Source organism: Acomys russatus, chromosome 3 (assembly GCF_903995435.1).
Source record: "Acomys russatus chromosome 3, mAcoRus1.1, whole genome shotgun sequence".
In the NCBI taxonomy this organism is placed as follows: domain Eukaryota; kingdom Metazoa; phylum Chordata; class Mammalia; order Rodentia; family Muridae; genus Acomys; species Acomys russatus.
In genome coordinates, this window is record NC_067139.1 from 41,841,915 (window position 1) to 41,868,826 (window position 26,912).

Here is a 26,912-nt window from a genome sequence, read left to right on the forward strand (position 1 = left end):
AAAAATATCTAAGCTTTAAAAACAAGTTTTTAAAATACCTAAGATAGGGGCTAGAGAGATGGCTCAGAGGCTAAGGGCACTGACTACTCCTCCAGAGGTCCTGAGTTCAATTCCCAGCATCCACATGGTGGCTCACAACCATCTATAATGTGATCTGATGCTTTCTTCTGGCCTGCAGGTGTACATGCAGCCAGAGCACTGTATACATAATAAACCAAAATAAATATTTTTTAAAAATAAAATAAAATACCTAAGATTAAATTTTAGTAAAATCATTGAGGAGTTTACATAATTCCCTATCACTATCCCTCCTCGTGTGTGTGTGTGTGTGTGTGTGTGTGTGTGTGTGTGTGTGTGTGTTTGCTCACTTTCACATCCCTCCTGTTACACAAGTAAAGGCTGGTAGCGGCATACCTCCAATGTGGACAGCAAAACTTCCATGCCTGTAGAACCTTTGGTTGTTATTTCCCTCCTTGTTTTTTCTGAAAGGTAAAAAATCATTCATTTAAACATGAACCAGAAAGAATACCTAACATTTGTTACAAACAGCTAACACTAAAACATGTAAGCTGGCTTCTGAATGTTCATCCCTCTAATGCTATGAACTCTATTCTGTAGCTGTGATGCCATTTTCAGTTAACAAGACCTTCTCTTCTTAACTATCATGGACTGTGAAAGTCCCTGTCAGCCCTCCCAAAAATCTTAAGATTAGAGCTGGCAGTGAGTTGCAACGGAGGTAGAAATCATGATATCATTGTGAGCAGAACTGGAAAACAGCTCATCAAAATGAGGACAGCAGAAACGTAGGGCCATTTTCAAATATGCCCAGTGTGTTCAGTGCTGGATCAAAGTTGTGGACCTCATGAATGAACAACCTACAGAAGGACTGCACTGTGTGAAGCTGAAGATGCTCTCTCAAATGACACATCACCGCTGAGATAGGGACCACACAAATGACACCCTCACCACTGGGATAGGGACCACACAAATACTTGTATTTCACTTGGAAATTCCTACACCTTCTTCAGAATCGTTTGATTCACAAGAGAGATAAAATATATAGCAAGGAAAGAACTGACATTTTCTGAGTGCTTTCTGGGTGAATATAAAAGTGTGCTCTGTGGAGCAGGCAATTTAAGTTGAGAAGTGTCTACACCAATTCATCAAGTGGGTGAACAAGGCAAGGTGAGGCTGGCGCTGCAGAAGCAGAGCTCACAGCCTTTACTACCTCTGCAGGCTCCTCAAAGGAGGACGGAATCGTTCTTTGAAACGATCGTTGCACACAGAGACCTGGAGGCCCTTCCCTGCTTTTTCAGACTTGAATATTAATGCCACAACTCTGTTAGTGCAGGGGACCATGACATAAATCTCAGCATTATGAGCTCTAAAAAATGGAAGACAAAGGATCCACTCTCAATGTGGTAAATTCAATGTTTCACATGGAGATAAGCAAGGGAGTTTAGGAACAGAGGCCTGTGCGAGAGAAAAGTATCAACAAAAAGGAGCAGGAAAAGACTCAGACTAAGCCCGTCCATAAACATTTCACGTCCCTTACAGGCACCTGCCTTCTGGGAACCATGTCAGTTCTCTTTTTTGTGCTTCCTATTGGAATTAAGTCAGCTTCCTCCCATGCTCCATGTCAGCTCTAATGCAGGGGTCCTTGGAGGAACAAACGCACACCAAGGCTTCGGTGTGGCAGTTTGTGACCGTTCTCATGCATACTAAACAGGGTCCAGGACTTGAGCTGCACACCTGTCCCCAACAGTGAGCTCTTGCTATCACACATCATCTCATGGTCCACTAAAGAAGCCATGTGCCTTTCAAACCAGACATCTCTACATACAGCAGGAAGACGCAATGCACCACAGGTCTCCTTATGCTAAGCAGCGTGGCAACCTCAACTACAGGCATACTATATTTATAAACTAAAATTACTTTTCTTTGGGGGGGGTATGTGGGGTTTTTTTGTTTGTTTTGTTTTGTTTTTTGGGGTTTTTTGTTTTGTTTTGTTGTTTTTTGAGACAGGGTTCTCTGTGCAGCCTTGGCTGTCCTGGACTCATTTTGTAGACCAGGCTGGCCTTGAACTCACAGCGATCTGCCTGCCTCTGCCTCCCGAGTGCTGGGATTAAAGGCATGCGACACCACGCCCCGGCCCTACTTTTCTTAAGCATACGTTCCTTTGCCAATCCAAACTATCTTTTATCTTTTACTCAGCCTGGCTGCCCCCACCAAAAATGTAAAAAAATTAAGTTTTACAAGAAGACAAAATACTGTTCCAAAGAGCCAGTACATCCTTGGAAGATAAAGTAAGGCTGGCACCTTAGATAGCCAAGTCACTTTAGATAGTAATGTTAGACAGACTCTGACGACAAAGCTCGGCATCTCAGCTTCAAACAGTGGAACCCCCTGAGCCTGTGAACACAGTCCAATGCAGCCTCTAACTCCCTCATTAATATCTACCATCACCTTGTGATTCCAAGCACTAAGTCAGAACAAGTGTTACTAACAGTTTTCTACTCTACTCCAGGTTTTCCCATGGTCTTGGGAGAAAATGATGTTCATATGGAAAATTCTTTTAAACAACTTAGTTTTTGGCCTCTTTACAACAAAGTCCACTCCTGTGCTCCAATTTGTCAGCCTTCTCAACAGCCATTCTAAGGGCCAGAATGACATGTGAAGATGGAGACCCCAAAACATGGGCATCTGCTGAGCAAGTCTGCAGGCAGCATGCAGAGCCCCGCGGTGAAGAAGCCAGGTGGATGACAGCTGAGAACACTCAAGGGACAGGACTTTAGCAGTTCAGCAGGGTGGGAAGGTAAGCTGCAAGCCCTCCTTGCCCAGCACTGTGGATTACAAGTAGGCTTCTGAGGTCTCACTGTGGCTCATGGCTGAGATGCTGAGCTTCAGAGGAGCCTATGAGCTTGGACTTGTGTGCAACACTGGAACTGCTGAGACTGTTTGGGGTGTGGTTTCACAAGGGCCAGCACTATTGTGTGAGATGGAACTATGAAATTGTGGTCTCTTCTGGAAATTAGAACACAAGGTGTATCTCCACACTTAGTGATGTCTATCCGGCCTGAGATGCCGAGGAGATGCGCAGAGCCCACCAGGGCCACATCTGTGAGGCACTGCACACACACTGATGTAAGTGGAGAATGTGGGCAGCACTAGTGCTACACTGCAGTTTCAGACTGGCTCTTTCTGCTTCCTGGATGCAGTGATGTGAGCAGCTTGGCTCCTCCACACTCTCCCACCACAGCATGCTCCCTCCTGAAAGGTCAGAGACAACGGAGCCAGCTGGCCATGAGCTGTGCTCTCTGAAGTGGAGCCAAAATGCAGACTTCACTCAGGCATCTATCTAAGCGGGGATCAAATCTAAGCAACATCATTTTCATCCAAAAACATTCGGTTCCTGCTTCTACATGTCAATCTGAAAAAGACCCATTTTTACAGAAAACCATCCAGTTAACTGAAATTGGAATATTCTTCATATCAAAATCAGAACATCTGCCACTGGCACACGCCTATGATCCCAGCACTCAAGGAGGCAGGGGCAAACGGATCTCTGTGAGTTTGAGGCCAGCCTGGTCTAGGACAGCCAAGGCTGCACAGAGAAACCCTGTCTTGAAAAAAGAATCAAAACCCCCTTAGTATCTACCTTTGAAGAACTGACAAAGTGATCCAAACACAAGGAAGGGAGGAGAGCAGCTTACCTTGACTTTGAGCCAGATGGAGAATCTTGGATGTAACATGCCTGGCAGTGTCCCACTCTGAGGAGTCCGCATTGACCTTCTCCAGCTGAGCCAGGAGTCCTACAACCCGGGAACTATTGGCAAGGCTAAAGAGAACATGGCTCTCTATTAGCGTAGATTCTGTGTCAACTGCAAACAGAGTGCTGCTCACAAAGACCACTGCTTATGCATCAATACTTTATGTCACAGCTCCTCACTGCCTTTATAACACTGTGAAATTCTGATCGGGAAGCGCATACAGGAAAACCACAAAATAAATACACATTCGCCCATCCACGAATCTTCTGTGACACCTGGAAAGGGTTCTACTATCCAAGGCTTTGTACTTCCTCTGCTCTTCTCAAAACTAAGGAGCCCCCTCTCCTGCCCCACTCCATTCTCATCCATTTTACATTTGCAAAATCAAGTAAGAATGTACCCCTCAGGCAGCCCCCTAAAGCTATGAGACCCTCTCTCTGTGCTCTCGGCCACTATGGAAACATCCACACACCTGTCCTATAGACCCCGCTCTGTGCTCTCGGCCACTATGGAAATATCCACACACCTGTCCTATAGACCCCGCTCTGTGCTCTCGGCCACTATGGAAATATCCACACACCTGTCCTATAGACCACGCTCTGTGCTCTCGGCCACTATGGAAATATCCACACACCTGTCCTATAGACCCCGCTCTGTGTTCTCCTTTGTTATTTGAATGTGTACACAGTGGCTAGCTCTCCTCGTACCAACGCTCCCGCCGCCCCCAAGCCCCAAGCCTTGGAAGGCTGAGGCAGAAGGACTGGTCCAAGTTCAAAGCAAACCTGGACAATATAGAGTGTTCCAGGCTACACTGGGTACAGAGTAAGACCTCATCTCAAAAAAGTAAAATAATCTGCCTCTCATGTACAAGTAAAGTGAGTCTATTCATGAATTATGAGTTTTTCAGGCAGTGGGAAATGATCTGGAGGGGAAGCAGGGTAGAGACGTTAACAGTATCAGAGGAGGGGTGCAGCTGCAAGCATCTCCATCAACACCTCACCAAGAAGCTACCACTTAACAAGCCTGACAGAAGTAAGGTAGCAAGCAACATAGACGGCAGCAGCAGGGGTCACAACCTCCAAACCACCAAGACAAGAATGTGCCGCCCTGTAAGCCAGGCATGGTAGCGCACACCTTTAATCCCAGCACTCAGGAGACAAAGGCAGGCAGATCTCTGTGAGTCCAAGGCCAGCCTGGTCTACAAAGTAAGTCCAGGACAGCCAGGGCTCCTTGTGCACTCAGAGGTGACAAAGTGGCTGGAATAACTGCAGCAGCCTGCAAGGACATTAGGGCTGACCAGGAGAACAGGGACATGGAAGCAAGCACAGGGGGGCCCACCATTCAGAGGCCAGGAAGCTCCTTTAAGAACTTGAGGTTTGCCATTTCTTTGGTTTAGGTTGGGGTTTGGCAGAAAGGCAATGTATTCTCTTTCCTTAAAAGCTCTCCTTTGAGATCCAACTCTACAGAGTGGTCCAATAACCGTCTCACACACCACACACCACAGCATGTGGGCACTACCCCTCCCCCACCCTTCCCCCTCACTCCTATCCCAGAACTGTAAAGTTCTCTCTGGATGGTATATTGGAATTGTATTTGATTTGGTTTTCCATCTCTGAATAAAAATGGCCCCCATAGACTCATATGTTTGAATACTTGCTTCCCCATTGGTGGAACTGTTTGGGAAAGATTAGGAAGCATGGCCCTTTGGGAGAGGTGTGTCACTGGGGAGGAGGCTTTGAGGTTTCAAAGATTTCTCCCATTCCCAGTGTGCTTTCAGCCTCCTTTTTGGGGGTTCAAAATATGAGTTCTCCAGGTGTGGTGGCACACGCCTTTAATCTCAGCACTCCAGAGGCAGAAGCAGGCAGATGGATGTGAGTTCAAGGTCAACCTGGTCTACAAAGTGAGTCTAGGACAGCCACGGCTACACAGAGAAACTCTGTCTCAAAAAACCAAAAACAAAAAAAAACCAAACAAACAAACAAACAAAAAACAGTGAGTTCTCAGATACTGTTTTGGCTATTTACAACCTGTTATCATGGACCCTCTGGAACCGTAAGCTAAAAAAGAAAAAAATACTCTCTTCTATAAGTTGCATTGGTCTTACGTGTTTTATCACAGCAACTGAGACCCTAAGACACCATCTGCCAGGGCTACACAAATGACTCTGCATCAAAACCAAAGAAAAAAGAAAGAGGAAGGCAAGGAGAATGAGGAGAAAAAAGAAGAGATGACGACGATGACGATCGTGATGATGATGACAATGGTGGTGGGGGTAGTGATGATGGTGGTGGTGATGATGATGATGATGATGATGCTCCCTTTCAACTAGATCACATCCACCAACACACATCAGCTAGGATCTTCTGCCAGCTGTCCCCATTTCTCTGCTGTAAACTAAAAGAATCAGTATCTGTTCTCTCACTGTCTTTTTGCATGGTGCCTTTCTTAAGCCACTGGTTTGGTTTTTGTTTTTTTGTTTTTTGTTTTTTTTTATCATATATTTGTTTTTTAAGCCACTGGTCTTAAGTCTTCTGGAAATCAAAAATTCCTTCACTTCATTTCACTAGCTCCTCAAGGAAGTCACACACCCACAAGTGAATCTTAAAGGAACTACAGTGTGCCTGTGATGGTTAGTTTTAAATGTCAGCTCAGCACAACCAATGTCCTGTGGTCATGCATGTGGGGACCATCTTGATGGTCAACTGATGTACAAGAACCGAACCGACCATGGGTGGCAGCATCTCATAGCTTGGCTCCAACAAGGAAAGTTAGCTGAACAGAAGGCAGTGGGGAGCAGGCAGCACGGGCACATCTGCTTCTTTCGAGCTCCTAGTGCTATGACTCCCCTTCTGGGTTGTAACCTGGAACTTGAGCTAAGATAAACTCTTTGCTCTATGTTGCTTTTTATCAGGATATTTAGTCACAGCCACAGAAATGAAACTGGGCCAGTGCCCAAAGAAAAGGCATAAAATCCCCGTGAGCAGTCCTGTGGCCACCACACTAGGGAAGACCACGTGTCTAAGTTCCAGCCAAGGGAGATGTGAGCACACATGAGGCAGGAGACTTATCCTTATCCAGACCCTTCCCACCCCCACTGGGCACGTGATGTTAGGAACTGGAGAAAATGCTCAGACAGAGACAGGAACAATCCAACGGGAGGCGCAGAGCCACTCTGCCACCCATAAGCACGGCACAGCACATGTGAACCTGTGCTTCCACTGGAATTCTGGTCTCTCCTTCATCAGCTCAGCCTAAACCTGAGCCTGACCTCACATAATGCTCTATTGGCTACTTACTCTTTCTATGAATTAAATGTTTGTATGTTTATTTGTAACTTTTTTACATTTATTTGTTTCGGGGGGGGGGTCTGTGTGGAGGTCAGAAACCAACTTGTAGGAATTGGTTGTATTCTTTCACTATGTGGGTCCCGAGGTTCAAACCTGAGCTGTCTACCTTGGTGCCAACTGCCTTTACTTACTGACTCATGTCACCAGCCTAATACTTCTATATAATTACACCAATCACCAGGGCAGTAAAATGGCACACAGTAATAAAAACCTTCCTTAACAGAAGCCAAATATCAGGTCAGATTAAAAGCAAAGATAATCTCCTCTGTTGTAATACTCTTAAACACATGTAAGTCTGGAAGAATGATCTACATATTCCAAATGGTACCCTACCATTTATCTATAGGTCAACCGAGGTTAGCAAAGGCAGGTGTCTAATGCCCTTGCTACCACAATCAAGATATTCTGCAATTCCAATGTGCATTTCCTCCCCACACCACGGACTCTACACACCCCCACCTTCTGTTAGCAAACAGCCAGGCAGAGCCGGAATCTGCAGGGACTGATGTAGCCAATCACACTGCTCCCCGTCTCCTGCAGCTGAACTGTGAGGAGCCCTACTGATCCCCTGCTATGTGCTTCTTGACATCCCCTCAGTTCTCCAAAGCCCTCCACCACCAACAGGGAAGGTCAGACCCCATGGTGCCCAGGGGCTCTTCCTCAATCACCTCAGGCTCAGTGTCACCACCAAGCAGCAGAGCCCTCGATGACACAGCTTCCAACAAGCCTTCCTACTGTGCTGCTGTGCCCTGCCCTCAGCCGCACTGTCCACTGATGACCACCATGGTGGTGATCCAGCCAGCCTACTGCCTCACAGCCTCTGGGTGCTGCCTGTGCTCCCAGAGAAGAGCCCCGCCAGCCCCGAATGAGGACAGAGAATGCACAGGGAGAAGGACTTAGCTGAAGGAAGACGTCCATCACAAATGGCTACATGGGATGCATACATTTCCATAGCTCAAGCTGCCCTTAGCATTGTGTTCTTTTCCCCCATTTATTATCCCTCCATAGTTTCATGTACATATGTAATAAATTGTAGTCATTTCCACAACCCTCCCATTTCCATCTCCCTTTCAAGCTGAAGCTCTTCCTCCTCTCCACAGGTCCACCCTCCAGCCTTCACGTCATCTGTGTGTGGCCACTAAGTCTAATTAGAGCCACTTCCTTGCAGGAGCACAGGTGGGACGCTATTTTCTAGGACATGGGCAACCTAAGAGTGGCCATGCCACTGAACAAAGTGTTACCTTTCCTTCTGACTGCCAATGATTGCTCCTCAGGGAGAGGGCATCTGCTGTTCCTCCCCCGGCTGTGACAGAGTGCTGAGAGCCCAATCCTATGTAAGTCTTGTGACGAGAACGAGGGCTGTAGTGAGCTCGTAAATGCACCATGTCATGTACTAAGGGCTCGTTGACCCGTCCTCTGGCACTTACATTCTTTTTACCTGCTCATTTCTGATGCCCCTTGAGTCCTGGGAAGGTGATGCTAAGTTTGTCACCATCACTTATGCTCTGTGCGCTGGCTGGATTGGGGTTTCTGCATTAGCTGCTACTCCTGGCCCTAATGATGCTGAGTGCAGCACTGACCTCCAGTGTGAACGGAGCTGGAAGCACTGTAATCTACTTTTATTTAACGCTGGTACTATGCAGAGACTGTTATACGGCTACACGCTGCCTTCTGAGCAAGAAGGTGATCAGAATGGTGGTCAAAATGCCAAGATGAAAGTGCCCACTGTATGACAGGCAGTTTAAGCACAAAGGCTTGTGCTGTTTGTTTGTTTTTGGGGTTTTTTTTTTTTTTTAATCCTAAAGGAACACAGCATGGTCCCCCAGTACCAAGACTGGAACATCCGTGCCTCACTTCTTTAAAGAGCCATTTCAAAACTGGGCATATGCCTCAGTTTGGAGGCTGCTTGCCTAACAGGACCCTAGATTCCACCCCCAGCCCATAAGACCAAGTTTGATGGTGCACACCTGTAATCCCAGCACAGCACCTCGGAGGTAGAAACAGGAGTATCCCAAGTTCAAGGTCACCATTGGCCACACAATGAACCTAGACTGGCTTTGAGTATTTGAGATTTTCTTTTAAAACAACAACAAATAAAAGAGGTTTTTTTTGTCTACAAATATCCATAATTAGTACCCTAATCCCTCACTGTATAATCTCGATAAATATATCTATTGTCTATTAAATATCCTCAAAGTTTTAAGCAAAATAGCCTCGTGGTTTTTAATAAAAACTATTGCCTTTTAGCAACGACAGAAACCAGGAAGTATAAAGAAGTCTTCAGGGGAGCATCTAGAGAGGTTCAGAATATAAGTGATTTGAAGAAGAAATGAAAAAAAAAAAAAAAATATATATATATATATATATATATGTATACAGCTTTAATGACAGAAGAGAAGGGTGGTCAGGCCAGAAAGAGGAAGGGCAGGATGAGGGAAAACTAATATAGTGATATCTGAAAAATCCATAAATAATTGCACTTTTATATATTTACCTATTATTGTATATTTACCTACATTTAAGTCTATGTATACACAAATACATATAGCTTAAATAAAATTTTTCCACCAAGGATGACAATGCTCCTACCCAAGAGACACAGACTATCTAATACCAGGTATGAGAAGTCTCCTTTTGAGTTGTTAGTCAAGGGAGTCCAAGAAACTCCCAGAACACAGCCTCCTCATGATGTTGTCCTTCGTTGCCTCCCAGAGGTGGAAGATGAGTCCCTGTTGCCGAAGACACACTGTATGTTAGACACAGGGCACAGGGGATCTGAGCCGAGCTGACCTGAAAGCCCCCCCCCCCCTTCCGAGGACCAGCTCTCACAGTACCAGAAGGAGCCAAACAAGCTTCCTAGGGAGGAGAGCAACCAACAGTCCTATCCAGGTATGACACCTGTGAGTCACAACATCAACCACACGTCATGGTAACGCTACATGTGACATGTGGCACTCTGTCAACAACCACCAGCTCTCTGCTTGGACATAAGGCATTTTCAACAAGAGGAAAACTGTGCCTGTATTGGAAACCTAGCTAACTACTCAAGGCTAGTGAGGTCGCGGACCCTCACTTTACTGACTAGCCTAATTCCTTGCATTCTAAAAACTTATCCTTATAGTCACAGATGTGTCACCCTCATCTCTCATCAAAGAGACTTCACTTTGCAAACAGAGAAGGCCATTCAAGAAAGCCACATCTGATCAGAATGCAGAGATCATGGTGCCCAGCCCCCACCCATGCATCTACAGCCCAGCTCCTGCACTCAAGGCTCGGGGATGTGGAAGGGGAAGTAGAAGGACTTCAGCAATAGACAGAATTTCGACTGAGAGGCTGTGCGTTCTAGAAATGACAGACGCTACCTAACATCCATGAGGGCTCATCAACAAGGCTGCCTAAAGAAGACCTGAGCAAGGACAACACCAACAGACATGCAACACGGATGGCAGGGATCTCATGGGCTCCAACCCTAGACAAAGAACTACAAGCAACTAAGGATTGCTGAGAGTGGGAGGCATAGGCTTCCCGGGAAGAACCCCTCAATTAGCTATCCAATCCCAAGTGGTCATCCCTGAAGACAAACATATACAAGTAGCATTACATGGACTAAGCAGGCTATATTTATATATCTGAATATATTTCAACAAAGAAAAAGAAGCCATGGATTTGAGAGAGAACATGGAGGTAAGTTACATGGAAGGAGTTGGAGGGAGGAATGGAAAGAAGAAAAATTACATACTTTTATTATATTTTAATTTCAAAACTAAAATATTTTAAAATAACAGAATAAAAAGAACATTTCCTTGAAGAAAAATAATTAGATTAAAAGTAAAACAATAAGATGAGAGATGGCTGAGTAACCAAGATACTGGCTGCCTTTCCAGAAAACCAGGGTTCAATTCCCCAAGTCCAGAGAAGACCTTATAAGTGTCTGACACTCACATGTACAGACACGGACATGCAGGCACATACGCATACACATAAAACTTATTAAATAGGGTAAGGTAATGAATATATGTGTCTGTGCATGTGCGTGTGTGCGTGTGTGTGTGTGTGTGTGTGTGTGTGTAGGTAATGAATGTATGTGCGTGTGTGTGTGTGTGTGTGTGTGTGAGAGAGAGAGAGAGAGAGAGAGAGAGAGAGAGAGAGAGAAAGGGGGGAGAGGGAGAGGAAGGAGGAGGACGGAGGGAGGGAATAACAAATTATCAGAAAGAATGGGAAACATCACAATAGCTTTTATAGATGTAAAAATACAAAGATTGAGTTTGAACAAGTATATTGCCCTAAATTAGACAATACAGAAGAAACAAACCTCCCTCAAACAAGATGGAAGGACCAACACTTAAAGTCTGTCCCCTAGCCTGGGCACTGTGGCCCATGCATGCCTACACTCAACACACGAACAAGTGCACATGCAGTAACAGTTGTGTATGTACAGTTCCAAGTGCTAAATTGACTTCATGGTCATGAAATAAATCATAAAGAAAAAAAAGTGTCCACAAAAGTCCCTGGAAATACATAAAGTACAAAATGGATTTTCTATGGAAACTGATATGGTTTTGATATAATTCAAAGGAAAAAAAGTCAAAACAACCCCTGAGACTATTATTTCCCCCACTCAGACTTTTAGAGGGTCCATTTTTTAGTTCTCAAAACCACTACGTTCCACACCTGTTCTAGGACCTCACAGATACCCAAATCTGTATACACTCAACCTCCTAGTTAAGCCCACACACCCCTCAGGTACACTCCGGATCATCTCGAGATTATTTGCAATACCTAATACAGTACAAATCATGTTTGAATCTTTATTACAGTCTATAGTTAGAAAACAATGACAGGAAAAAGGTCTGCACATGCTCAGTGCAGACTCCAACTGTGTTTTCAGGTCTTCTTAACGCACAGGTCATTGAATCCATGAGTGCAAAGTTGTTGACACTGAGCAGCAGCTGAAGGTCCTGACTGTTTTCTACCCTTCACCTTACAGCACTCAGCTCTCACTCACAGAACAACAGGAAAAGTGCCGCGGTCTGACCATATAACCCTAGCCTTGACTAGTGACTGGGCCCCATGAGTGTTGCCACGTTACAGGGCACAGTTAGAAGTTACCAGGTAAGTTCTCACAGGTGTGTGGAAGTAGCCAGCGCTCCTCTACCACATACGCCAACCCCGTAGGATTCTACCCACGCTCATGCTGCCAATGACCACGAGCCAAAATAAATGCTTTCTCCTTACATTATCTGTCAGGTGTTTTGACCACAGCAGTTCAAGAAGTAACACAGTAAATAGTAATAGAAATTATACATTGATATAATATGGTGAAAACTTATAGTGACCAACTAGCCTAAAACAACAAACAAATATCTAGTACAACTAACTTCAGGAAGTGAAAACAAACTGACATGAGGAGCCTGACGTTTACAAACTGAATGGGCAGTGTTCTAGAAATTAGACAAGTTAACTAACTGTGCAAACAGATTAGTTATTTAATCTGTTCAGAAAAGTAAAGCTTTGGGCCAGTGGGATGGCTCAGGGGCAAAGGCACTTGTCACACAAGCCTAGTGACCCAAGTTTAATCTCCAAAACCCACCTAAAGGAAATAACTGACTCCCAAAAGTTGTCCTCAGACCTCCACATACAGAGGATGGCATGCATGCCCCACACACATAGCATGCATATGCACACGAAGGAAGGGGAGGGAGGCAGAAGGAGATTCTTTTGACTGAAAAAAAAATCCTGTAGGAACTGTACAGTTAGTGAGATAATGTAATTTATGAAGGTACAATTCTGCTAAATAACTAGAAAACCTAATAATTTAAAAAATAAATATCATCTAATAAGTTGTACTTGTACATTTTCTTCACAACACCTTATCTTTGAAAGCAAAATCACATACATGAAAACATAACCCTCAATACTGCTGGCAGAGCAGAAGCCTTGATGACCACCACTGTTGGCAAGATGCCATTTGCTCTCTCAGTAGGTATTACCTAGCCACTGACACTGTACAACATTAACACCAAAGTCATTTTACAGGAGAAAATGGGGCACAGCAGAGTTAATGTTTCAAGGCTAGAATCAGGAAGGCTTATCTGATTTTTACCTTTTTAAAAGATGTATTTATCTATTATGTATACAGTGCTCTGCCTGCAGGCCAGAAGAGGGCACTGGATCACATTGTAGATGGTTGTGAGCCACCATGTGGGTGCTGGGAATTGAACTCAGAACCTCTAGAAAAGCAGTCAGTGCTCTTAACCTCTGAGCCATCTCTCCAGCCCCTGATTTTTAAATGGGAAAAACAAAACGAACAAAAATGAAACGATGTGCTTCCTAAAACTTGGGATATGTACACGTTTCTGTGAAGGGCCAGGAAGCATCTATTTTAGGGTTACGGACCGTGCAGCTATCAACTATAGGAAGATTAGCAGCTATCAACTATAGGAAGATTAACAGGCAGGGCTATGTCCAAAAATATCTCAGCCATGTGCACTGAGCCTTAAGTTTCCTATCATTTCTCATGTCAAATGTACTATACTTTAAACTATTTAAAAATGTAAAACAATTCTTAGTTCACTAGACATACTGGAAGTGAGTCAGGGTGAGTGAGTGCATTATACTAGTTGAGTCTTTAACTGAAAAGTTAAGCACTGATAACAGATGCACAACACACATATGTAATCGGTCCAATAACTGCACTGTGCATCATCACTACACATCACACACATCCATATTCACACACAGCAAGGCTGCGATACCTTTTCTCTCCCACCACTTTCAGCTTGCTCATCTTGAGTTACTTCATTCCAGCATTGCAGATAATCTGAAAGAAAAATAGCAGCACTATCAGGTGCCTAACACAACTCTGTTTTTTATGCATTACATGCTATAAAAGCCATACAGTCGAGATTATAACATTGGAAAACAAGAAAGTAGGTCTATGTAGTTGAATCCACCACTGCAGTTTGCCATTATAACTATTAAAATATCTAAGAGCAGCATGGAAAATGCTATCAAAAGTCTAGAAACGCAAAAATGCAGAAATCAAACATTAACACTGATGAACAGTGAAAGTGCCCCCACAGGCTCATGTGTTTCAACACCTGGTCCCGGGTGTGGCACTGTTTGTGGGGATCATCGACCCTTTAGGTGGTGCAGCTCTGGGAGGAAATATGTAGAAACAGGTGGTGACACCCTTGCCCTACTTCCTGTTCCTTGTTCCCTCTACTGCTCCCCCTCCTCCAGCTCTCCCCCCACTTCCTGTGTGGGTGAAATTTTAATCAGACAGCTTCCTGCTTTGGCCGATATGCCATGCCATGCTCTCCACAGATTAAAGTCTCTGGCCCTCTGGAAGCCTCCAGAACTGTAAAGCGAAAATAAACTTCTTCCTTAAGTTTCTGATCGGGGTGGTTGTATTGCTTCCTACGATCCTGTTTCGACTTCTTCTGAGATGGTGGTGTTATGCCTCATTAATACCCAAACCTCCCGGAGCGCTCCATGACTGCTGACCGCTATTCACACAGTAGCACCAAACTGATTTCATATGAAAACATTTTCAATCAATAACAAGTTATTGAAACATACTAAAGAGCTTCCCTAGCATAGTCTTACTTAATGTTTTCATGTTTAGAAAGTCCCTTTCACATGATTTAAACCACCTTCATTTTTCAGTTGCAATTTTTATAATTTTCAGATATACTTTAAAACTAGTTACCAAAAGGTCTCCCGGGTATCTTTTAATTTTGTATACCAATGCTTAGTGAAACACTACTTTGTCACATCGCCAGAAAAGAAACCAATTATACTGAACCTAAGAAATCAATCATATTTATAAACAGATTTAGTAATTGCTATGTGAGTGAAATTGTAGGAGGGGAAAAGCCAGAGAGGAAATGGCTGGGCAGAGTCCTTTAGGGACTTCTGTGTCGCTGAAATGGAAAATACTGTAGGGCTTTAGCTGACCCATGGTCACCTGTTCCCCTCCAGGTTTTGATGATGTCACTCAGGACACTGTGCTAAGAACAACTGTAGGGCTAGCACAGAGAAGGGAGACCAGCGACAGCAGGGCAGGGAGGGTGGGTTTTGGATGTGTGTGTGTTTCAAACATCATCATCGTTATATTATCTGAAGTGTTTGCTACAGCACACACAGGTCAGAGGACGGCTGAAGTCAGCTCTCTCCTGCCATCTGGATGCCTGGATAGACTCAGGTGTGGCTGCAGATGCCTTTAGCCACTGAGCTGCCACCTAACCTGCCCTGTGTGGGTGAGAGCTCCCTGGCTTTCCTCCACACATCAAGGTCTGCCTCACCTCAGCACCCTGGCTCAAACCACTCCTTCCACCACACAGCTCGTGACTGTTTGTTCAAATCTTTTTATTTTTTTCAGTAGAGCTCGTCTCAAGCATCCTATTGAATACTCCAGGCACCTGGAGAGCCTAGCACACCAAGGTCCTTGCCTACCCTGTTTTTAGAACTCTTCCTGCCCTCTAATACAGAGTGATTCAAAAGTAAATGAAGACTAAGCACGCATGTTGGCGTCCACTTGTCACCTCAGCACTGGGGAGGTTGGAGGAGGGATACTAGGAATTCAAGACCTAACTGTGTTACATAGTGAGGTCCAGCCCACCCACTCTACCTCCAACACACACAGAGCAAACCAACCACATGTTGCTATGGTGTGCATGGTGGTGTATCCTCCAGGACTCCAACTGACACCTTACCCACCACGGTAATAGTTACAGGGAAACAGCCTTCTGAAACAAAACTAAGTCATGAGGGTACAGCCCCTTAAGAATGGAGGTTAGTATTACGTATATATAATAAATATAGATAATTAAGATATTCTATTATATATTTTAAAATATATAATTAAGAATATAAGCTGGCTAGTTTGTCCATTCACCAGCTATAGAAACTGCCAATGCTTGTGAGCTTCCCAGTCTTCAAATTATGAGCAAAACTGTATTCTGGTTAAAAGCTACCCAGTTTGGGGGGAAGTGGGAGGGAGGGAAGAATGGGAGGAAACAGGGGAAGGGCTAACAATCGAGATGTAATATGAATAAACTAATAAAATTTAAAAGAAAATAAATAAATAACTTTTTAAAATTAAAAAAAAAAAAAAAGAAAGCCACCCAGTTTATGCCAGGTGTGGTGGTGCACACCTATAATCTCAGCACTCTGGGAGGCAGAAGCAGGAGGATCTCTGTGAGTTTGAGGCCCGCCTGGTCTACAGAGTGAGTCTAGGACAGCCAAGGTTACACAGAGAAACCCTGTCTCGAAAATCCAAACAAAAAAACAAAAGCTACCTAGTTTATGGGAGTTTGTTACAGAAACCCAAATGGAATAACAATTTGTTTTTATTTTAAAACTCTGTAATTAGTTTACACAGGTTAGATTTCATTCTGGCTCGTGTCAACAAAACCTGTGTTGTCGACCCTTCTCCCTGCCCCTCTCCCCAGCTCCCTGTGCACATCCCTGGCCCTTCTCCCTGCCCCTCTCCCCAGCTCCCTGTGCACATCCCTGGCCCTTCTCCCTGCCCCTCTCCCCAGCTCCCTGTGCACATCCCTGGCCCTTCTCCCTGCCCCTCTCCCCAGCTCCCTGTGCACATCCCTGGCCCTTCTCCCTGTCCCTCTCCCCAGCTCCCTGTGCACATCCCTGGCCCTTCTCCCTGCCCCTCTCCCCAGCTCCCTGTGCACATCCCTGGCCCTTCTCCCTGCCCCTCTCCCCAGCTCCCTGTGCACATCCCTGGCCCTTCTCCCTGCCCCTCTCCCCAGCTCCCTGTGCACATCCCTGTACCCTTCCACAGCCTCCTCTTCTCCTTCACGTCTTCCTTTCTTCCTCGCCTCCTTGATACCTACCTCATTGTCATCTCCTTTCTAGTTTCATAGCCTATGCCCATATTTACTTACACACACACACACAGAGAGAGAGAGAGAGAGAGAGAGAGAGAGAGAGAGAGAGAGATAATAATCTAGGATTCCCATATGAAAACAACATATTTTTGCCTTTCTGAGTGAACTGTCTTGATACAATCCAGATCTGGGGCTAGAGAGATGTCTTAGTAATTAAAAGAATTTTCTCTTGCAGAAGACCTGAGTTCAGTTCTCAGCACCCACATGATGGCAAATAGTTATCCATTACTCCAGTTCCAAAGGACCCAACACCCTCCTTTGACCTCCACAAGTGCCAGGTACACACATGGTAAACATACATATATGCGGGCAAAATATACATACACATAAGTAACCGTTGAGAGAGAAATGCTTAAGTACTCTCTAGGCCCGTCCATTTCCTTCAGATTTACACACACTCATTATCCGTTCATTTGCCGGTGGGCATCTAGGCTGGTTCCATTTCCCTGCTATTGTGAATAATGGATCAGTGAACAAGGATGTGCAGGTATCTCCATGTTCGTCCCCAGGAGAGACACATCTTCGCCATAGAACAAGCCGCCTTTAATGATGAGAAAACCTCACTATACTTCCATAGCGGGGGTACGAGCTTACACGCCCATGAGTAAGGATTCCTCTCTCCACACATCCTCATCAGCACTTCTTGCCTATTTTCTTTTCTAAACATTATTTATCTGGAGCTGGCGAGCTGACTTGGCAGTTAAGCGTACTGACTGCTCTTCCAGAGGACCAGGATGCAGCCTAACAACCCTCTGTAACTCCAGCTCCTGGGGCTCTGGTGCTCCTTGGCCTCCAGAGGCTCCTGCATGCTCCTTTGTGTACATGGTACACAGATATACACACAGGCAAAACACTCGTACACATAAAGATAAAAGCATTATCTTTTTAAAATAAAAGTTTATTTATTTATTGGGGATAGTATGCCATAGCATGTGTGTGGGTAGCAGAAGACGACTTTCAGACACCAGCTCTCGCCTTCTCAAGGGTTCTAGGGACCAAACTTCAGCTCTTCAGTGTTTCATGCCTCTTGTTTAATTGTCTGTTGTGGCCTTAGCAATTTATAAAAATGCTAAATAACACAGCAGCTTTGAGGCTGAAGTGTGAGGAGGACTCAGAAAGCCATTCTGGGACATGAGCAATGAAGATCTGGGTCCTGGAAATCACTGACTAGTCAAACAGAAAACACTCTACACAAGCCCACCTTCACCAGGAACCAGTCCCCATTGGTTTTACACCCATGGTGATTGCCCCATTTCACACCTGTGATGTATGAGGCTTCCAATTTCTACACAGCCTCGCCCATGCCTATTTTTTAGCTGCATGGTGACAGGCATCCTGGGTGTGGCGTAGTCTGTAATTCTGACTATATTCCCATAGTGATTAACTCTGTCTTCTCAAGCCCTTAGTGACCACTTATGAATCTTTGGAGAAATATCCATGCAGGTCTTTTACCTGTCTTAAATTGAGTGCATTTATACCTACAGTTCTACTCCTTGACTCATGTGCAAAATAACCCAAGAGGTAGTTTATAACAATGTTCATGGAAGCATTATCCTCAATAACCAATGGTAGAAACCGCCCAAGTGTTCACTAATGGACGAGTGTAGAAGCAAACTGTGCTGTATTTACAATGAAGCACTGTTCAGCCATAAAAGTAAGCTTCTGCTACAGCAACAACATGAATGAACCTTGGAAACATTATGCTATTGAATTTAAGACATCAGTAAGACATAAACCATACAACTCCTAAGAGAAAATTCGCTCAGTACTGGTCTTGGTAATGATTAGATAGTGAAGAAAATCACAAGCAAGTAGAGCGTGGTGGCAAAGCCTTTAATCCCAACACTTGGGAAGCAGAGGCAGGTGGACCTCTGTGAGTTCAAGGCCAGCCTGGTTTACAAAGTGAGTCCAGGACAGAAAGAAAAGCAAAGAAAAAAGAAAATTACAAGCAACAAAACAAGTAAATAAACAATTTGACCACATAAAATTAAGAAGAAAGAAAAAGCCTGGACTAAAGAGATGGTCCAGTGATTTAGAGCACTGGCTGCTCTTGCAGAAGACAGGTTCAGTTTCCAGTACCTATATGGCTCACAACCTTCCATACCTCCAGTTCTGGAACTCAATAATCGAACACCCTCTTCTGGTCTCTACAGGCCCAACACAAACATGGTGCACTGACATATACACAGGAAAAACACCCATGCACATAAAGTAAAAATAAACCTTTTATTTTTTTTAAGAAAATGTGTATGTAGCAAAGTCAGTAATCAAAAAAAAAAAAAATCACCTTATGAATTGGAAGAAAAATATTTGCCAGATATACATGTGATAAAGTAAACAGCCCTCAGTAGCCAAAACTAGCCTAATTAAAATTTAACCTATAACTAGGCAGTGGTAGCACATGGCTTTAATCCCAGCACTTGGGAGGCAGAGGCAGGAGGATCACTGTGAGTTTGAGGCCAGCCTGATCTACAAAGTGAGTCCAGGACAGCCAGGGCTATTACACAGAGAAACCCTGTCTTGAAAAAACAAAGCAAAACAAAAACAAAACCCACTAGCCTGAATTAAAATTTTATTTCTTTGATTTATTAAAAGGTACTCTCATCACGTATTCTGATGCTGCAAACCACATTAACACTTCACACCTGTATTAGCAGATATTACTAAAAAGACAGCATGGTGAGGGTCACAAAAATATAATAAATAGGTCCCTAAAAAGGGAGCACTTTAAACAGCCTCAGTAGTAATGACGTACATGTGGCATGAAGGCAGAAGAAAGGGGACCAACGAGAGGGAGACAAGTCTAGGGTGTGTGCATGTACGCCACAGTGTGCATGTGTGCCACAGTGTGCATGTGTGCCACAGTGTGTGTGTGAAGAAGGCCAGAGGGCAACTCTGTGCAGTTGCTTCTCTCCTTCCCCGTTTACACGGTCCTGGGAATTAAACTCTGGTCTCCGGGTTTGTGCAGCAAAAGCCTTTACCTTCCGAGCCATCTTTCCAGAGTTCTGAGTTTTGCTCAAAAGCTTAAGTCTTAGCACAGTCACAAATAAGACTACCATCTGTTTACCTGAAGTGAGGGCAGACTTACTCTGTTCTTTCTGTGAAAGCCTCTGCTGACACACCCAAGTGTGAACAGGCACACTTCCACTCAGACTGTGTCTCATGGAAGGAGAGGCTAGTTTAAGCTCTCAATTCCGTTATGGAACTACTTTGCCTTGAGACAGCCATCAACCATTCAGAACGTGGTGAATGGTTCCTGGATACTTCTCATCCGTCCTATGGAGTAAGCCACCTGGCCAGTGCTCGGAGGGTAAAGGCACTTGCAGCCAAGCCTGACTCCCTGAGTTCAGGTGCCAGGAGCCTCATGGTGGAAGGTGAGACGTGTCCATCACTGCCCTCTGACCTACCACAGCATACACACATACAATAATAAATGTCTTTAAGTCAGAACTTTGTAAAACTCTTATCTACCATCATGTCTGCACCCAAACAACTTCCACTGATTTCTCACAGAATGACCACATTAACAAATGTGCCTTTTTAGTGGGCTTGCCAGACTACAGGCCAGGCCTGTAATCCCAGCAAGCAGCTTGGTGAAACTTACCCTGCGTTCGGTCCCTAGTACTGGGACCCAAAAGCATGGCTTTCTTTGGTGCTATACAATGAAATGTACACTATGTGGAAGATGTGCCCAACTCGCTGAAATTAATGCCTGACCAATAAATTCTGTTAGAACTCAGACACGAACAGAAGATCTATTCCGAGCTCACAACAACACTGAGCATGAAAGAAAAGCATCAGATAGGATTTCAGACTCCATGTTGCAACTAACCTTTAAGAAACTGCCAGGCCAGGTGTGGTGTCACCTGCATTTAATCCCAGCACTCAGGAAGCAGAGGCAGGCAGATCTCTGTGAGCTCCAGGACAGCCTGGTCTACAGAGTGAGTTCCAGGACAGCCAAGGCTACCCAGAAAAAATGTCTCAAGAAAAAAAAATGTCACTTTTTGAGTTTTGATGACATACCGAACATAAAACGCACAATTACTCCCTCCCTTTTATAACCATGAACTGCGTCTGGCTGGATTTCCTCCATACACACTGCAACCTTAACAATATATTGTAATAGACTGAGTGCAGAACCAGAAATAACTAGCTATTTGTATTATTTGACATTAAAAACTTATAAAAATTAAGTCTAGGTAGTAGAGGGCTTCCATGCCCAGCATACTCCAAAAACAACGTGGTGGGGGCTGTGGGGGGGTTGAAGGAAGGGAAGGAAAGGAAAGAAGACATGACAAATTTACAAAATGTAAAACACTACCGCTCTTCTCACTAGGTTCTTGATTTTGGTTTTGCAAAATACATTGTTTATATTGATATGCAGTATGTGTACGTCTATCATTAGTTTAAAATTTTTAATTGTAACAAAGTAAATATGAATATAATCCATAAAAAGTACTACAGTAATTTCTGAGAATTTAAAAAGAGTCCTGAGATCAAGGTTTTTGGTTTTTTTTAAGATTTATTTATTATGTATACCATGCTCTGCCTGCACGTATGCCTGCAAGCCAGAAGAGGGCATTAGATCACATTATAGATGGTTGTGAGCCAACATGTGCTTGGAGGGAATTGAACTCAGGACCTAAGGAAGAGCAGACAGTGCTCTTAAGCGCTGAGCCATCTCTCCAGCCCCCTTAGATCAAGTTCTTAAATATATGATTTAAGAACCAACTGTGAATATAGACTACACAACTCTAATATAAAACTGCAAAATCTCCCCTACCCAGATCTAGCCAATGGACAGCACATTCCCCACAATTGAGTGGAGAGTGGGGTATGGCTTTCACATGTACTCTAGTGCCCCATATTTGACCACGTCCCCTGGATGGGGAGGCCTGGTGGCACTCAGAGGAAGGATAGCAGGCTACCAACAAGAGACTTGATACCCTATGAGCATATACAGGGGGAGGAGGTCCCCCTCAGTCACAGTCATAGGGGAAGGGAGTAAGGGGAAAATGGAGGGAGGGAGGAATGGGAGGATACAAGGGATGGGATAACAATTTAGATGTAATATGAATAAATTAATAAAATGTATTTTAAAAACTGCAAAATCTCAAACCTTCTGAACACTGACATGACTTCACTTGAAATACTGTGGCCAAAATGTAGGTATACTAAAAACTTTTATATAAAATCACCATCTATCTAAGTATATATGAAATAGAAATGTTGATCCTGTTCAGATTCTCAACCTATCTCCTTAGATGTATGAAAATATTCCAAAACCCATAATCTAAAACACCTCTGGGCCCAAGAATATCAGGTAAGAGATGTTTCAAATCCCCAAAAACCAAGAACAAGAACAAGAACATGAAAATTATTAATGGGAGAGGAGCCCATTCTCCTAGGTAAATCACTTAAAAGCTGAAAACGAACACCATGTCAAATCAAAACATTTTATGTAACATCAATAAAGACAAAAACAGAGTGTGCAGATAAAGATTACTTTGTAATTCCTAGAAACATCTATGTGCCCACTGGTATTTTAATAGTAACTCCAACAGCAACGTATGACAGTCAGAGAAACAGTCAGTAACAAACTGGAAAATAGGTGATTAAAATAGCAGCCACCACCAACACGAGGGAGACAATCCAAGGTTCTGTCAAGGAGGACAGGCAAGGATACTCGGTTCTCCAGCAATATCCCAGGGCCCCCAGCTCAGGGTGCACCTGTTCTATTTAAAACCTACACGTGTCCATGAAACGACAGTGAGACTACACACTCGCAGCTTCAGAGAAGAAAGTGGGCCGTAGGTAATTACCCTGGGCTAACGCTGCCCTGTCAGTCACACTGAGGGAAAACAGTAGCAACAGCAGCAGTGGCTCCTGAGCACGTCCTGTGGAGAAGCACCACACTTTTATCGGCTTCCTTGTGTCTGAGATCATCCTGAGGGCACAAACACCATCATCCCCATGTTTGGCATGGAGAGAACCGAACCTAGAGGATAAACAACTTGCGCCTACCGCAAGCCAGGACACAAATCAGCCACTCTGGCTGAGCCCCAACTCCTTAGCCTCTGCTCCGCAGTACAGTCCACAGTACCTACAGGAACATGGAGTTTAAAGTAGCACCTACCCTCTGCCATTGCCAGCCTCGACGCTGATACCTACGGCTGAATGAAGGATCCTAAGCAATGGGTAGGGGACCCCTGATTAGCATCTACAACTGTTTGAACTTTCAGTGTCAGGGTGGCAAGAAGGGCAAATTCTGAAGATGACTACTGTGGAAGACGCTTAAAGGCAAAGTACAAAATGTAGGATACAAGCAAGTTCAAATATTTCAGGTCTTGCACTTCCTTTCACCTCTACTAATGCAGATGAATCATCACACAGCAATGCAGCCAGATGCACCAATGCATCATTCAGCAGTTTGCTAAAGAGAATGCTTCAATTCCAGGAGGATAGCGCTTGCCCATCATCACCTGAGTTCCTCCACCTCGTGCACCCACAAGGTCCAAGGTAAAAATCAAAGCTCTCAAGTCCTCCTCCACACACACACACACACACACACACACACACACACATAAAAGGAAAAGGGGATGGGCACCTCAATTTAAATCAATTGGAAAAGCTTTATAAAAATTGCTACACGGCTGGAAAGATGGCTGTTCTTCCAGAGGGCCTGTCTGGGTCTGATTCCCAGCATCCACATGGTGGCTCACAACCATATGTAATTCCAATTCTAGGGAATCTGACGCCCTCTTCTGACCTCCTCGGGCTTCATTATACACACGTGGTGCACACATATACATGCAGGCAAACATTCAGACTCATATAAATATAAAAAAATTAAAACTGCTACCGCAGAAGCTTAAATTATATTAATATATTTGACATGTAATCTTGGTCAAACAAAAAAGGCATCTGCGTCTGTCTCAGATTACAATTTTAAACGGGGATTACAATTTCAAACACTGATCCACCAATTCAAGGCAAAACTCTGCAGTCATTCAAAATGAAGATGGAACTTCACCGAAGAATGGGACTCAGGAGAAGCAGAAAAGGCAGAAACCCAGGTGGACTAAGGCACCACCAAGTGCCTCCCGTTAGGGGGGATCTGATTACAGATCTGCAGGACTTGGGTTTTGACATTTAGCCCGTGTTTTAAAAGCCGTACCATTCAAAGTGCCTTAAAATAAATATTTTTTGGCCGACTAAACCAAAAACATTCCAAAACACAATTATAAAAATAACTTCCTATCTCAGGAAAGCGAGGGAGAACTGTGAGAATAACTCATAAGCCGGCCAAGTGAGAGCGAGAGCTCTGGATGGCCACTCCTCTCTGCGGACTACAAACTGCCTGGCACCGGATGGGTACCGTTACCATTCCGAACACCTGGAGAGAGGGCTCGCCACAGAGAACCTGCAATGCCAGCGGGATCGCCGTCGTTACCTCACACAACGTGCGAGCCTGCGAGGTCCGCGGACGAGCTGTAACACGGTCAACGTCCACCCAGACCACCCGGAGAGGTGTTGAAACTGCCTTCCGCAGCGCTAAACTGTCAGCGAGCAGCCAATCAAAGCGTCCCGGGGCGCGGCAGGGCGGAGGCCTGAGAGTGGCGGGCAGCGGAGCGCGGCCAGGAGCGCACGGGGGCGGCGACGGCCTCTGCTAGCCTAGCAGCCAGCCTCCCCGCCTGTGAGCGCGCCTCGCCCCCGCCAGGTGAGCCGAGGCGCCGCCGGGAGCGACGCGCGGACGCCAGGGACGCTCACCGGCTCGACGTGGGTGCTGGTGGGGGCTGCGCTCGGCCTCCGCGCCCGCGGCTCCCGAGGCGCACGGCGGGTCCCTCGCCGCCCGCCGCCCGGTGTTTTCATACAAACCCCGGTGGCAGGAGAGGCGGAGGCGGCGAAGACGGCTGCGGAACCTGCCCGCATCCCGGGCAACGTCAGCCCGGCGCCCAGCCCAACTCACGCCTCCGGCAGCCGGCTCCCGTGCGCCCGCAGGGCGCGTGCGCGCGGGGGAGGGGCGCTCCCAGGGCGGGGCGGGCGCGTGCCCGCGGGTGGGGGCGGGGCCGTGAGAGGGCGTGTACGGAGGGCGAACTTACTGGGATGGGGGTAGGGGGGAAGGGGACGGAGGACGGGAGGGGCGGGACCTGTGGCGGGAAGGCGAGCATCAGAGCTCGGGGCTGTGCGCGCCCCTGCCGCCTGGTGCCTCTGGGTCACCGGCCAGTGTAAAAGAGCTAGGCTGCTACAGGATCGACACGTTCCTCAAATCGCCCTCTTTTTCCTTCCTGATCGGGAACCACAGCCCAGCACTGTCAGCCACCCACGCTGTGAAGAGGTTTCTTTGAGGTTGGGGTTAGATCCTTACACTCCACCAAACCTTGGGGGATATGGTAAGGCTAGTCCTTTCCTGACCCCAAGTTGACCTAGAACAGCCTGGGAAGACTGTACCGCCTAGCTTTCTTCAACAAGAACTGCACCCATGGGCAGACCCAGATAAATGAGATAATCTGATGTTATGGCTAACAAAATGCCATGCCAATTCATTTCTAAACAATGTTCCAAATGGGTGGGCTCGAAAACGCTGCTACGAAGTGACAAAGACGTGTGAGTGAAATCGTAAGAATTCGATTGTGTGTTGGCTGTGTTTAAACACTCCTAGATACAATGTTAATAAAGACATCAATTGTCTGTTTAAGGAGTAAGGGATGTAAAATTATCACGCCAGGGTAAGGAACTAAACTGAGCCCTGGGAGGATTTTTATTTTGCTCTTAATGTATTGCTTAAGCCAAATTTACCAGGTTTGTGAAGGCAATTCAAACCGTATTGCAAGGCGTGGAACAGTGCTTCGTGCAGTTTGCTCTTGGCAGATGTCTTTACTGAAAGGAAAAAAGAGTCTGCCATTTTATGAATGTTATCATTTTCCCCATGTGAGCACAAAATGATAGATTATAGTATTTAAAATATCTTTAAACCACCCCCCCCCCCGGCTCCAACTTCCCGATCTGAAAACATGATTACCTGAGTATTTAACATTTCAAATTATGTAAATATTAGTATTCTTGAGACAGTAGTCAAAGAACACGTTTCTAGATAAATCAACTTGTAACACAGAACGACATAGAAATAACTGTGAACGTGTGCAGGTGTCAGAATTTGCATTCCCAGCCCGCTGGGTAAACAGCAGTGCCGTTGGCTTTGAACCTGTTGCAAAAATGTAATATGCAAGTGAGTGACTTATGTTTGGCTATTAGAAAACTTGCACATACACACCTGGAGCCCGTCACCCCTCATCAGACCCACACATGAGTTCCCAGCGGCATCTACTACGACTTAAACACAAGAGTTTGACAGAGAGTTTGAGCACAGCACCCAGAAAGGCAGCACAAGCTCCAGCTGGCTTCATTTCCTTCAGCTAGCTCCAGCCCCTCACGCAGAGCACCATGTAGAACCCAGGATCCTCCGGGTTCTTCCTCCACCTCACTGTTAGACACCTTCTCTTCCCAAAACAGCCCTTTAAGGCTCATCTCAATCTTTGGTTCCTCCACTTCCCTTCTCCCAGAGGTCTGCTTTCACCTTAATTGAACATTAGCTGAATTGAAAAACTTTGAAACTTCACTCATTGTGTGGCTAATATGCTTCATCTATCAACTGTGGTGTCTGTGGATTGTTCTAATGCTTTCAAAGAACACATAAGGTGGGGGACTCCTTTGTGTGGCAAAAACTCTAAAGCAATATATAAATTATCAGAGGGAGGATGGCTCAGTGGTAGAGTACATGCTTTGCATGTCTGAGACCCCGCCCCCCCCCCTTGTTCAATACCAAGCACCACAAAAAGTAACGTGTAAAAAAAAATCATCGGGCTGGAGAGATGGCTCAGAGGTTA

General features: G+C 45.1%; 1 protein-coding gene across 5 annotated transcripts in view; it reads right to left on the reverse strand.

The window, feature by feature from the left end:
* The window catches only part of Agtpbp1 (ATP/GTP binding carboxypeptidase 1), a 114,770-nt gene extending 89,732 nt beyond the window's left edge, over nucleotides 1-25,038 (reverse strand). For 3 of the 5 annotated variants that reach the window (XM_051172709.1, XM_051172727.1, XM_051172732.1), the window contains exons 1-4: nucleotides 24,479-24,626; nucleotides 13,873-13,937; nucleotides 3,714-3,838; nucleotides 415-482 (exon numbers count right to left, since the gene is read on the reverse strand). In XM_051172709.1, the coding sequence (XP_051028666.1) occupies nucleotides 415-482; nucleotides 3,714-3,838; nucleotides 13,873-13,904 (225 nt within the window). In that variant the 5' untranslated portion in view covers nucleotides 13,905-13,937; nucleotides 24,479-24,626. Of the gene's footprint in view, nucleotides 1-414; nucleotides 483-3,713; nucleotides 3,839-13,872; nucleotides 13,938-24,478; nucleotides 24,627-24,795; nucleotides 24,884-24,903 lie in introns of those variants that run through there. The other 2 variants (XM_051172711.1, XM_051172719.1) reach the window with 2 other exon arrangements.
* Between the last annotated feature and the right edge of the window lie 1,874 nt (nucleotides 25,039-26,912).